This window comes from Odocoileus virginianus, chromosome 3, assembly GCF_023699985.2.
Source record: "Odocoileus virginianus isolate 20LAN1187 ecotype Illinois chromosome 3, Ovbor_1.2, whole genome shotgun sequence".
NCBI lineage: Eukaryota > Metazoa > Chordata > Mammalia > Artiodactyla > Cervidae > Odocoileus > Odocoileus virginianus.
The window spans coordinates 49606582-49620344 of NC_069676.1; the positions used below are offsets into that span (position 1 = coordinate 49606582).

General features: G+C 45.7%; 1 protein-coding gene and 1 long non-coding RNA gene across 4 annotated transcripts; one reads left to right on the top strand and one right to left on the bottom strand.

Moving 5' to 3' along the window:
• The first annotated feature begins 661 nt into the window (after positions 1-661).
• LOC139034410 (uncharacterized) lies at positions 662-5761 on the top strand. The gene is made up of 2 exons (XR_011486886.1): positions 662-1773; positions 3929-5761. It is a non-coding gene; the product is annotated as an uncharacterized lncRNA (long non-coding RNA).
• On the bottom strand, positions 1873-13134 carry GNPDA1 (glucosamine-6-phosphate deaminase 1). Of its 3 annotated transcripts, none has more exons than XM_070465549.1 (7): positions 13046-13130; positions 12051-12180; positions 8687-8788; positions 7016-7198; positions 5846-6030; positions 4029-4203; positions 1873-3340 (listed from the first exon to the last, which is right to left on the bottom strand). In XM_070465549.1, exons 2-7 carry the CDS (start codon positions 12172-12174, stop codon positions 3240-3242), a joined length of 870 nt encoding a protein of 289 aa, XP_070321650.1. In that variant the 5' UTR covers positions 12175-12180; positions 13046-13130; the 3' UTR covers positions 1873-3239. The 3 variants fall into 3 exon arrangements, with proteins under 3 accessions (XP_070321650.1, XP_070321651.1, XP_070321652.1); XM_070465550.1 differs by lacking the exon at positions 13046-13130 and adding an exon at positions 12739-12834; XM_070465551.1 differs by having other exon boundaries at positions 3281-3730; positions 13046-13134.
• Between the last annotated feature and the right edge of the window lie 629 nt (positions 13135-13763).

The following is a 13763-nucleotide window of genomic DNA, read 5'->3' on the forward strand; positions in this document are numbered from 1 at the left end:
GATTTTGAATGGTTTGCCTTGGAAACTAACCGATATCATTTTGTCATTTTTGAGATTGCACTCAAATACTGCATTTTGGATTCTTTTGTTGACTATGAGGGCTATTCCATTTCTTCTAAGGTATTCTTGCCCACAGTAGTAGATACAATGGTCATCTGAATTTGCCCATTCCCATCCATTTGAGTTCACTGATTCCTAAGATGTCAGTATTCAATCTTGCCATCTCCTGCTTCACCACATGCAATTTACCTTGATTCATGGACCTAACATTCCAGGTTCCTGTGCAATATTGTTCTTTACAGCATAAGACTTGACTTTTAGGAGGAGCCAAGATGGCGGAGGAATAGGACGGAGAGACCACTTTCTCTCCTACAAATTCATCGAAAGAACATTTGAATGCTGAGCAAATTTCACAAAACAACTTCTGATTGCTAGCAGAGGACATCAGGTGCCCAGAAAAGCAGCCCATTGTCTTCGAAGGGAGGTAGGACCAAAAAAAAAAAAAAAAAAAAGACTTGACTTTTACCACCAGACCCATCCACAACATAGCGTCATTTCTGCTTTGGCCCAGCCATTTCATTCTTTTTGGTGTTATTCATAATTGCCCTTTGCTCTTCCCCAGTAGCATATTGGACACCTTCTCACCTGGGGTGGGGGGGTGGGGGGGCTCATCTTCTGGTGTCCTATCTTCTTGCCTTTTCATACTGTCCATGGGGTTCTCCAGGCAAGAATACTGGCATGGGTTGCCATTTCCTACTCCACTGGACCATGGTTTGTCTGAACTCTTCACTATGACGCATCTGTCTTGAGTGGCCCTGCACAGCATGGCTCATAGCTTCATTGAATTATTCAAGCCCCTTTACCACAACAAGGCTGTGATCCATGAAGGGGACATATACATCTACCCACTCTTTTAGACATTTTTCCCATGACAGATTTTTTAAAGATCCTGAGTTCATACAGACATCTCCGTTTAGCATTCATCACTAAATCCTTTCTCATTTCATTCTGATTTTTTTCCTATTAACATGCCTACTTATAATGTAATCCCTTCTTTACGAAATAAACAAAATGTGGTATATCCATACAAAGAAATACTCTTCAGCAATAAAAAGGAATGGACGGTTTGCTACATGTTATATGAATAAACATCAAAATATTATGCTTAGTGAAAGAAGCCAGACCCAAACGATGTCATGCTGTATGATTCCATTTATATATGAAATGTCCAACAAAGGTAAATCTATAGAGACAAAGCAGATGAGTGGTCACCTGGGCTGGGGTAGGATTAGGGAGCTGTGGGGGATGATGGAAGGGGCTATGGTGAGGAATTATACAACTCCACAGACTTAATAAAAATCCTTGAATTTATATTTAAAACAAGTGAGTCCTATGGGCGCATATATTAATAACAGTTGTTAAAAAAGTAAACCTCTCAACTTCTATTCATACCTCAGTTGGTTATGTTTACCCAAGATGTTCCACTGTATTGACTTTTAACTAAAAAAAACTTAAAACCTGTTTTCCATACCTTGCAGTTGATACATCCCTCCTGGTCACAAGTCTGCCTTATTCTATTTAACAGGCATATATTCATTTGGATGTCAAGCAGAGCCAGAATCTGACCATTTATTGCTCATCTGTTCATTCCTACCATTTTTTCACACAGGCACTTCATTTTTGTGAAATATTTTGGTTATTTTCCTCTCTGGTGTTTGAAAAAGAGATCAACAGTTGCTGTGACTGTGACTGCCTGCTGAGCTGCTATGAGGAGTGAGTGTGATGCTTTACTCACTAGCTGTTCTCAAAACATAGAAATATCAACCCAGGCCAGCTTCTGACCTCTGGGGGAGGAAGTCCACAAATGACACATTTTACTTGAAAATACTGGATTTAATAGAAAATAGCACATTGTAAACAAGTCTATTGATCCATTAGCTTAAAACCGAATGGCAGCACAATCACGTATAAAAGCTAAAGGTAAAACACTGGTACCAAAAACAGCGCTTAAAGAGAGGCCTGAGCCAGGCTCTGAAAGATCTTTCCCAGAAAAGAGGTGGCAGCAGCTTCCAACTGGCACAAAAACAGGGAGGAGGAGGCAGCATCCAAACCGTCAAGGCATAGAAATAAGAGGAAAGCAGAGCAGTAGACTCATTTTGTGATCAAGGAACAAAGGAGAAAGGGGCAAAAGCATTGTGTTTCCTAATTTTTTGGAAACATGAGGCCATGCCACAGGAGTCCATGAGGGTTAGAAGGATAGGATATTTTATGTGGGGAAAGAATATTAGGCAACTTCAAAAGAAGTTGGTATGTTTTTGGCACTCAGCTCTTAGTGGTGTAGAACATGTCACTTGTGTGTTTCTAAATTCAACCAAGCTGCTTGCCCTGGCCCCATAACCTTGGCTGAATACAGCTTTGAATCTGACAGTGTCTGTTGCCCCTGTGGACCTCGTCCATGTGTATGAGAGGTTCCACAGTGAGACTCTGGAACAAAACACAGGACTCTGATGGGGAAAATGTTCCGCCTTCCAGTGCTGGAAGGTCCCTGTGGGAGGGAAGTGTGACGTGGAAGGGTCCCTTTAGGCTCTGAGTTTATCAGAGAAAGCCTTCTCTCTAGCCCCACCCACCCAAATCCTCCCTTAGAGTCCTCTGAGTTCAAGGAAGGGCCAACTCAAAGAGCGGGGGGGAAAAAAATGGGGAAAAGAAAGTAAGGAATAGTTTCCTTCCCATGGCCTCTGTTATTGACCAAAGGGACTGCTTCCTCATACTGATTTTAGTTTATTCCTTAATCTAAAACAGTGATTCTCAAATAAGGGGCAGGTCTGTTCAAGAGGGACTTTCAAAACTCTCCAAAGAGGTTCTATCCAATATATATAAGCCCTTAACTCCCTCCCCAGTTGAGAATCAGTGCACATAATGAAAGAACTTACTGATGGGAATGTAGTATACATGTGAACAGTGTCAGAGACAGAACAAAAAGCTAAAAACCCCTAGTCAGTGGGGCAGACATCAAAATTATGGATTTTTTTTTTTTTTTTTTTTTTCTGATTAAGAGTTAAGTTACAAACAAGTAGCTAAACTCCATGACCAAACTCCACGCTGCATAGCCAAGAACAGTTCGCCCACTTATCTGGAGTAACCATACTAGATTAAAGAAATACAATTCTGTCATCCTAAAGACAATTTCCAGAAAGATCTGCCTGTCCCAATGAGGTACTTGATATCAGGATTAGCACAGACTAATCACTGTATGGTTTCTTGGAAGACTGGCTTTTCTCTATTTCTTTCTCTTTGATACTGTACAAGGGGTCCACCAATTTGTTATGAACAAGCATTAAACCTACAAAAAATTAGAACAAAAGTTGTTAATGCAGGTAGAGGCAGAGTTCCATTATCAACAGTAACGTCCAGGAGCTCTCAAATTTTGTCCGAGAACTGGTACTAATCATCATTTTTCTGTGGGCCCAAATGATAAACATCTTAAGAATAGGAAAAGAATTTGTTATTCCTATTGAATGCTAGAATCCATGGGACTTTTATAAATTCAGTCTCTAGGACAGTTGGCCATTATAAGTTGGCCATTTGTTCACCAAAGAACAAATTCCTATTTGCCTGCTCAGTAAATGAGGATTTTCATGTTTGAAGCAGTGAGTGTCCTCTTTAAGTAGAACAAAAAAGATCTTCATGACAGTTCAGTGCCTTGACTAGAAGGAAAAGGCCTGTATGAGATCTGAAAAGATAAAAAACCTGAGGCTCAGTATCACTGCAAAGAGTTTACCAAATTACCCTAGAACTCCAACTTTCATTTCATTCTTTTCTCCTTCTCAGAGCAAGTAGGTCTCCAAAAATGGACCCTTACAGTCATGGATGGAAGAAAAAACTGTATTCTGAGAGGAGGGTTTGATTTTCTTCTTTTTTTAAATCACAGTTGTGAATTAACAGTGGCCAGAGCATGCAAGCTAGATCCACTCTTCACTCTTGGCATATCTGAAGTTGGCTACCTACTCTCTGACCCACCTCACCCTCACCTTTGAAATACTTGACGGTCTTCACTTTCAACTCCAGGGTAGCATCCTCGTCACACACAAACACTGTGCAGGGATGCTGCTGGAAGGCAGACACGGTCCACATGTGGTTCACTCCCTCCTCGATGGCCTTGTACAGAGCAAACGCCTTGTGAGCACCTGTGATGAGGATCATCACCTGGGGATCAGAAAACAAGCCTGTGATGGAGGAGAAAGAGCAGCAAAACTGGAAGTCTAGACACCTGAATTCTAGTCTGGCTACCCAAAATGACAGGACTGTTTTTATGTCATTGTAAGTCATTAGCACAGGGCACACTGTGCCCCACCCTCTATGTGCTTTATCACACAAGTAGCCTGAAGTGGGGAGCATCAGTATCCCTACATTCTAGGATAAGGAAGTAGGTTCTGTGATGGGGGTTTAAGTAGCCTGCCCCAGGTCGTTTCTAACCTAGAGTCCGTGCTCTTGACCACCACGTAATTGTGCGTAATTGTGCGCCTCTGATGACGTCTGTGAAAGTGCCCTGTGGACAGATGTGCCTGCACACAGAGGCCCACACCTTATCCCAACTGTTCTGACGCTAGGTCCCAGGGCTTCTAGGCTGGGTGAGTTTTCAGTGACAAACTGAAAAAGAGGGGCCACAATCGGCACTGCCTACAAGGAGGCCTTGGAAGCAATGGTGAGAGTTATCTGTGTGGCTGCTAAGGTTGAATCCCAATAAGGCTGCCCCTTAATCTGGTCACTTTTCAATTCAGAGTATTAGACCTGCTCATATGACTTAGAGTAATGCTTTTTGTCTAAGTAAAACAAGCACTGACTCCCCTCGACACTTAAAATATCAAGATATTAAGTGTTGGAAAGTGATTATAAATAGCTCTCCATACACCCTTTCATTGTAATTCACTTGTACCATGGAGTTGTGAGCAGGATCTACTGTTCCTTGCTTGAAAGATGAAAAAACAGAGGCACAAAGAGAAATGTGACTCTTTGTTCAGGAAGCCAGAATTCATTTTTAAAAAGAGAATTTCCAGCCCCAGGTCCTTTCTGCACCTTCAGGAAGAGCCCTCAAACCACAGTATTTACCAAAACCAGCAAAATGACCTCCCTAGGTACTGATTCAAGGTTTCCCAACAGGAATCTGCTGCCATTGATCATTTCACAGAGGCTCATTTTAGACAGGGAAACTTTTTCACTGATTTACATGTTTGTGTACAGACTTGGGCAAGGAAAGTTGAAGCTAAAATTTCTGTAGCTGCTTCTCACTGAATATATCAGAAATGAAGAGAAAAAGCTTCTAATGAAAGTAAGGAAACTGGAATCACAAAAAATTCGAATGATACCCAGATTTCTATGGAAAGACTCACTAAATTCAGGTCAAGATACTATTTCCATCACACTTCTCCACATTTATGAATCTCTGCACACAGGGCTGTAAGCACAAGCATCGTGCAAGTTGCAGGGGGAGCTCCCTTCAAGCAGTGACTGAACGCCACCAACTGCAGGGAACCAGAGGGCCCCCTCAGTGCCTGGGCAGGTACAAATTCATATTCTGACATTAGTGGTGCTGGGTAAGCAGAGACTAGGAGCCTGCGGCTTCCTGGGCAGTCACTGCTGAAAGGTTTCACCTCACACTGGGAGGAACAGTTACTTCCAGAGAAGAAAGAGTACAGTGAAGGGTCTCAGTTGGGACTTTAGCCTTATTTAAAATGTCTTCATTTTTAATAAAAGTGAATTCAGGTAGTACATGTATAGTTAAAATTAACAGCAAAAAGACAGGTCTAGCACCCCCAGTGAAAGGCCTGTGAATCCCTTGCACCCTTACCTCTCTAGCATCCATGACAGTGCCCACGCCCACCGTCAGGGCCATAGTGGGCACCTTGGCAAGATCTCCATCGAAGAACCTAGCATTGGCCAGGATGGTGTCCATGGCCAGCGTCTTCACACGGGTCCTAGACACCAGACTGGAGCCCGGCTCATTGAAGGCAATGTGTCCATCAGGGCCGATGCCTGCCCAAGAGAGACGGGGCAGTCCTGTCAGTGCCAGGGATCCAAGTCTTCAAGAATGGACAATCTCTCCTTCCTCACTTAGGGTCTGAAAAAAATCCTTGAAAACCGTGTCTCTTACCTCATTCAGTTAAGGTACACTTTAAGCATCTAGCCTTCCCCCCTTGTTTCTAGCTGAGGCATACACACACATTGTTAACTTGCTAACCCCCTCAGAAAGCTAAGGAGGGAGCAGTTCAAAAAGCATCTGCCCCTCAGATCATCTAAGTGTAACTTTTCTCTCGTCTACCACTAGTCCTGGGTCCCACTGCTTGGACAGAGTCACACTGAATAAAACATGTACAGGGCCTGGAAAGGGGCTGCCAGGTTTATAATATCTCAAAACATGAGCATTCCTAGCCTCTTCCTCCCCACTTTGAAGTAAAGAAGGGTTAAATCTGGAGCAGTAAAAAACTGTTCAACTTCAGCCTCCCACCTCCACCCGCTGTGGGTGACTCCAGAGGCCATGACAGATGGAAGTGTAAGAGGGCAACTCAGGGTAGGGACACCCTAGGTCCCCACCCGCTCTCTGCTGCTCTGACTGGCTGACCCAGGGCAAGTCACAAAACTCTGGGGTTCAATCGCTATTTATAGTGTGCAGGGGTTGACGGTAGAGTCTTTTTGAACTACATGAGTCTGATTTTTAATGTTTGACTGATCAGCCAGTTCCCATGACTGATCCATAAAACTCTGTCTAGGGAACAGAGAGAATCTGAGTCCAAATCTAAATACCTCACTTTAGGCAAGACATCGAAGAGGAGGAGATGCCCCATATCACAGTTTCTGAGCAGCAGGGGCTCCCACTCTGTGCCTTCCCTGCCACCTCAGGCTAACAAATGACCCCTGTCACTGGCACAGAGAGGAAGCTGTTTGGGAGACAGGCATGGGTCTTGTCCTCCTTCTCATGTGTTCCAGCCACCCTGGACACCTGCTGCAGTGTTGAGCTCACCTCCAACAAACAGCTCAATCCCGCCCGCTGCCTTGATCTTCTCTTCAAAGGCATCACACTCAGCCTGTAGGTCAGCTGCATTCCCATCCAGGATGTGAGTGTTTTCTGGGTGGATGTCAATGTGCTTGAAGAAGTTGTTCCACATGAAGGAGTGGTAGCTCTCTGGGTGGTCTCGAGGAAGGCCTGTGGGGCCATGGCTGCACTCAGTCATGCCAGGCTGAGCCAGAGTCCACCTCCTAAAGATGCCAGGATACGTCCTGACCCCCAGAGACACTTTCAGGGAAGAGCCTATCAGGGAGGCTGGAGCCCCAGCCCTCCTACCCCCAGCCACTCAGGATAGACTGAGCTGGTATCCTTGTCTGCTCATGACCATGGGTCTAGGCCCTCATTCCGATCTCCTTTCACAGGGGAATGCCCGAGGCTGCAGGCCAGGGTCATTCTGGGCCTCTAGAGGTGGGCTAGCCTCCTGGGGGGTAAGGACTGGGTCCATCTAGGGAAGGAAGCAAGCATACCCCTTACCCTATGCCTCCTACCCCACCATTCATTCCCAATTACACCCTGCTCAGCCTGAACCCCAACTTGAACACCGGGTGGCTGGTGAGAATTAATTACAGGGCTTCCCAAAGAGGATATTTTTCAGTCAAGAAGAATGTTTAAAATGCATGTTTCAGGGGCTGGGTATGGAGAAGGAAATGGCAATCCACTCCAGTATTCTTGCCTGGAGAATCCCACGGATGGAGGAGCCTGGTGGGCTACAGTCCATGGGGTTGGTAAGAGTCAGACACGACTGAGCGACTCCACTTTCACTTCTCACTTCCATGCACTGGAGAAGGAAAAGGCAACCCGCTCCAGTATTCTTGCCTGGAGAATCCCAGGGATGGGGGAGCCTGGTGGGCTGCCGTCTATGGGGTCACACAGAGTTGGACACGACTGAAGTAGCAGCAGTAGGGGCTGGGGCTGGGGTGGGGAAATGGGTAGTTGATGTTTAATAGCTAGAGTTTTAGTTTTGCAAGATGAAGAGAGTTCTGGAAATTGGTTGCACAACAGTGTGAAAGTACGTAACGCCGAACTGTACACAGAAAGACAGTTAAGATGGTAAGTTTTATGTTATGTGTAGTTTACCACACTTAAAAAGAATCTTTCAAGTGAAACCATTACAAGATGATGGTAGGTGGTACAGAGGGTGACAGGAGTCCAAGGTGCCATTTTTCATCAGTGGGAAGGACACCAGTCTCAGCTCCCCTCTCGGTATACTTGGCAGGAAGGGGACTGCAAGATGAACAGTAGAAAGTCCAGACACAGACACTGGGGGACACGTGCCAGCCATGGGACCCCAGATCCCACCTGCAGCCATATGTTCCAGAAAGAAATGGCATGGAGTTGGGGAGGAGACAGAGGGGGCAATATGCTAAAGTTTATCAAGTGTCTGCTCTGTACAAGAAGCTTCCACATCTGTTATATCACTTAATGCTTACAGCCCAAAAAGTCAGCTTCATTAGCTTCATGTCATAGCTGAAGAAACCAAGGCCTGGAGGATATGGTATCACCAATTGAGCCTACCACCAAATGTCACTGGTTCCGAGATGTCCCCAATCCTCTCTTGGCTGATCTGTGAGGCGAGGAGTACGACTTTCCTGGAATCAGGTAAGACCGTGAAAGACAAAGACTCACCCACATACTCATCCATGTTGAAAGTCTTCACATACTTGAAGGACAGGTCTCCATTCTTATAGTATTCAATCAGTTTCTTGTAGCAGCCAAGTGGGGTGCTCCCTGCAAGAGAGGCCACAGCAATGAACCCCCTTCAGCCTCCCACTCCTAGAAGCCCAGAGGGCAACCAGGAATGAATGAGGGATGCTACACTAGGAATACCTGTCAGATCTGAAGTCCTACCTAATGCTCAATCCCAACTGCCATCCATTAAGTTGCTGGTTTAATAACCTATTTTCCCCCTAGACTGCAAGCTCCAGGAGGGCAGGGCTATGTTTGTCTTGTTCACTGCTAAATCCCTAGCACTTAAAACACTGATGATTGAAATGACTGTGATTAGCACCTGAGTGAATATCAGACTTAATTACCAACATGATATTCCCTGAGCAACCAGTATGTGAGAGGTACATTATGGGCATGCAGAGAAGTGACAGACTCAGCAGCCACCCTGGAGAAGCTCACTGTCTAGGGGAGGGGTCACATTACACCACGTAATGTCAGCTGTGGTACAGGCTAGCCTGTGGGTTCGGGGAGACTTCCCCTTGGAGGAGCAAACTCTTGTGTGCAGTCTCATTAAAAAGTCAGTCATAAACCCATAAAGAGGCAAGAGGACTGCTGTAGATTAAGAAACTAGATATGCATGAAGGCTGACTGGACATTAGATTAATTTTTTAAAAACTACAAATAATAGATGTGGACAATTAGAGGGAAAATTAATATAGTTTGTGTATTAGATGACATTGTGAAATGATTTTTAATTTCCTTAGGTATGATAATAGCATTGTGGTTATATAAGAGAATGTCCTAATTCTGAGGAGTTATGTGCTAAAGGACTTAGAGGTAAAAGACTTAGAGGATCTCTGGACCTTTCAAGTGGCTTATAAGGAGTGTGTGTAAGTATAGAGAGAGAACATGAGCCACAAGAGATGAAAGTAAATATGGCAAAATGTTAACAACTGGTGAATACAGGTAAACGGTACCTATTCTTTCAGCTTTTCTGAATATGTGAAACTGCTAAAAATAAAAAGATGGAAAGAAAAAAGCCCCACCCAAACCAGGTCATTCTTTTCATAACCCACTAATGGCTTCTTATTTCACTCTGAATAATAACCAGTCCTAACAAAGGCTCTATATAACCTGGCCCCTGGCTGCCTCCCACCTGCCTTAGGAATCCTGCTTCAAGCAGTTTCACCTCAGGGCCTTTGCACATGGGGTTTGTTCCCTTTGCCAACAATGCTATCCTACCAGTATCTGCACAGCTAACTCACCTCTTCAGGGCCTTTACTCAGAGAATTTCCCTGCCCCCATATCCAACACTGTAACTCCCACCCCTTCCTGGACATTCCCTATCACTTTCCCTGCTTCATTTTCTCCTTCCCTCTTATCACCATCCAGTCTACTCTGTATTTTGCTAATTCACTTGTTTATGATCTGTCTCTCCCACTATAATTTAAGCTTTAGGAAGGCAGGAATTTGTGTTCTTTTTATTCATTGCTGTATATCTGGCATCAAGAACAGTTTGGCATACAGCAGGTATTCAAAAAATATCTGCTGAATGAATGGCAGCAGCAGCCCCATTCACACAAAATAACCAGCCTGGCCTTGTGACATGGTCTTAGCTATGCCTGAGCTACACAGCTTCCCTGTCCTCCCCCTGAACTTCATCATGTCCATTTTCCAAACTTCTAGCCTCCCCATCAGTCCTGTGTGTTGTTGTTGATCAGGCACTATGTTGTGTCTGGCTCTTTGCGACCCCATGGACTGTAGCACACCAGCCTCTTCTGTCCCCCACTATTTGGAGTTTGCTCAAATTCATGTCCATTGAGTCAGTGATGCTATCTAACCATCTCATCCTCTGACGCCCTCTTCTCCTTTTGCCTTCAATCTTTCCCAGCATCAGGGTCTTTTCCAATGAGTCAGCTCTTCGAATCAGGTGTCCAAAGTACTGGAGCTTCAGCTTCAGCATCAGTCCTTTCAATGACTATTCAGGGTTGATTTCCTTTAGGATTGACTGGTTTGATCCTGTGAGCTCCCCATTATCTAGCCAATAAATCCTTTTCTTCTTTAATTAGCCAGAGTAGGTTTTGGTAGCTTCCACCCAAATCCCTGACTGGTGCTTCATCTAACAGAAGGAGTAGTCCAAGGAATCCACGTGGAAATGTTGTGCTAGTTCAAGTGTGATAGTAAGGAAGGAGCCAGGTCTTCGATGGCCCTGAATACCACTCTGAGAGGCTGGATCTATTTTGCAAATGACAGGGCAATGGGGAGGGGTTTCAGCAGAAGCCCAGACTCCAATCTAGCCTGGCTGTACAGTTAGAAAACAGGATGTTAGTGTAGCCCCGTCCTAGTCTGAGATGTTAGTGGTTTCACAGGCACCTGCATATACTGTTCCCATAAACCTCTCCAGCAGAGATAGGGAAACTTCAGCTCACAGGCCAAATCTAGCATACTGCCTGCTTTTGTAGCATTCATAAATTACAGTTTAAAAAAAAAAAGAATATTATGACATATGAAAGTTATATAAGCTCAAACTTCAGTGTTGGTAAAGTTTCACTGGCGGTCAGCCATGCTCATTTATGTATTGTCTATGGCTGCTTTTGAGCTACAAGGGCAGAGTTAAGTGGTTGCAGTGGAAACTGTATGGCCAATAAAATAAAATAAAATGGCCAGTGTAAAATATTTATTACTTGGCTGTATATAGAAAAAACTTGAAGACTCATCCAGTAGTATATGGGCCACTGAGGCAAATCCACCCCACCTCTGAAAGAAATAATCAGAACATTTGCCTTGATGAGCTAGAGTCAAAATATCCTCTGATAAAGGCAGCATTCTGATTTTTTCTCCAAAGAAATTGGGACTGTTTTTCACTTAGGTTCTATGTTTAATTAAGCCTTACAGAAATTGCTTCGAGTGACTATCTTCTCAATTCTCCCAAAGACGGTGTTTAGTTACTAGCACTATAGGTGCAGAGAAGAGAAATTAATTCATTACATAAAATGTATGTCTTAAGGTATTAGGACTTAATTCTGTTAAGGGCACTTGGCTCCCAGGCCTGATTTAGAGAATATAGCCTAAAAATCAAAGTTTTTCATGCCTAACCAAGATCTCTTCTACTCCAGGATTCTTAAGGAGCAGGCAGCAACAAAACCAACCCCAGAGGAAGCTAGGTCCTCTGTTTTGTATGCCCAGGGCGCAGGGGAGTTGTTTACTCATAGGGGCAGTACCTCAGAGGCCTCCTTGCAGTTCCTTGGCTGAATGAGCCTACCTACCTGGACCCTTGAGAGCCCCTAATGCCTTTGCCCACTCTCCCCATTCCACAACGCACCAGTAGGGAGCCCCAGGGTGAAGTACTTGTCTGGCCCTGGGTTAAACTGGATGATGCGGTTCCTGATGTATTTGGCCGCCCACTCACTGGCCTGAGAATAGTGGTCCAGGATGATGAGCTTCATCGTGTCCTGCAGAGGCAGGTGACAGAAAGAATCACTGGTAAGCCATAAGGAGAAAGGGGTGGAGGTGGTTGGGATGGAGGGATAAGCCCCTAGCCTGAGCCAGGAAGAGGAACGCTCTTTCAGTTCACAGGAATATAAAAAAGCTGGGCCAAGTGGCTCCACCACCCAGCAGGAGGCGCTGCTGCGGGACAGACCTGGGTTCTAATCTCGGTTCCTCTATTTATCATTGCAGGACCTCGGTTAAGGACCCAAGTTCTTTGAGCCTGTTTTTTCTTAAAGTGAAAATGGGGACAACAGCACCTACCTGAGAGATTTCAGGATAGTGAATATTAAATGAGAAAACGCCTGTAAACCACATAGTATTCAACATAATATGTTGGCTAGTATGTGGTAGCTCGACCCAGGCCTCATTGTCCCTTCTTGACGACCCTCACCTGGCTAGATGCTATGCTCTACCCTTGAACAACTCCTCACTAAACAGGTCACGAGATCATCTTGGATCACTAGAGTAGGTGGGGGACTGGAGAGGTGTGTCCTCTCAGTACCAGAGAGAGGTGCTCCTACCGGCCGGCCTTGCTTTGTGAATCCTCAGTTTCCACCAAAGAACTCAGGAATTAGGACGTTTACTCCTCCCCCAGCACTGCGGTCAAATCAGAGTGGGAAGGCCCGAGGCTGAGGTGGCTGGGTCTGCGGTCATGGGGTTTTCCCCACGACCGAAGTTTTCCCCCCACCCCACTGGCAATCCCATCGCCCTCCCAGGGAGGAGGTCCAAGCAGATCGCTGGGAATCCCGGCCCCAGGGTACCAGAGGCTGGGCAGCGCCCGGACCCCGCCAGCGAAGAGCGTCCCCGCGGACCCCGCTCCCCACTTACGCGGATGCCTCCCGCGGCGGCTGCAGCGACTGCGCCGGCAGCCCCGCCCCGCGCGGGTCATGTGCCTGCAGGTCACGCGGTGGCGCGCTCGGTCGGCAGGGCTGATTCCGAGGGGCCGCGGCTCCGCGGAAGATTCTGCCCGGCGGGCCAGGGCCGCCCACTCTTATCCGAGTTCCGGGGCCGAGTAGTTCCGGGGCCGAGTAGGCCTGGGGGACGGCGGAGGGGGTTGGTGGGAAACGGGACCTGGAGACTGGTTTGGTGGAAGAGAGAGACGGGAGGGGGGTCCCAGCTTGCTCCCAGGGATGCAGTCCCCCGGGTTGGGGTTCTGAGACCAGGTTTTCAGTTTTGGGGGTGAGGCCGGGAAGGAAGAGCAGAATGGCTTCCTCTAGGGCTGAGCTTGGCTCTGACCTTTATTTTTTCAGATACCATTTCTTTACCTAGATAGTACTGCTTTTTGTTTGTTTGTTTTCAATATAATTGGATTTTTTTCTGCCTCTGGGGAAAAAAAAGATCAATCTTTGCAGCAGTATAAACTAGAGAAAAATGTAAACTCTTGGTCTCCTCTATTCCTCCATCCTGAGATAATCGTGTTAACAGTTTAGACTACATCTTCAGTGAATTTTCGTTAAGATCCTTATATTTTACAGAAATGAGAACATACCGAACGGGCCATCCCAAGGCAGCTGGGCGCCCATGTCTTGCAGTTCCCCTGACTCGG

Excerpts from the sequence above, each read along its gene's own strand:
- GNPDA1 (XM_070465549.1), bottom strand. The coding sequence starts at position 12,174 with ATGAAGCTCATCATCCTGGACCACTATTCTCAGGCCAGTGAGTGGGCG. Across the intron at positions 8,789-12,050 it reads CACCCTGGGGCTCCCTACTG|GGAGCACCCCACTTGGCTGC; the intron begins GTGCGTTGTGGA and ends CCTCTCTTGCAG. Across the intron at positions 3,341-4,028 it reads GACCGTCAAGTATTTCAAAG|GTTTAATGCTTGTTCATAAC; the intron begins GTGAGGGTGAGG and ends AATTTTTTGTAG.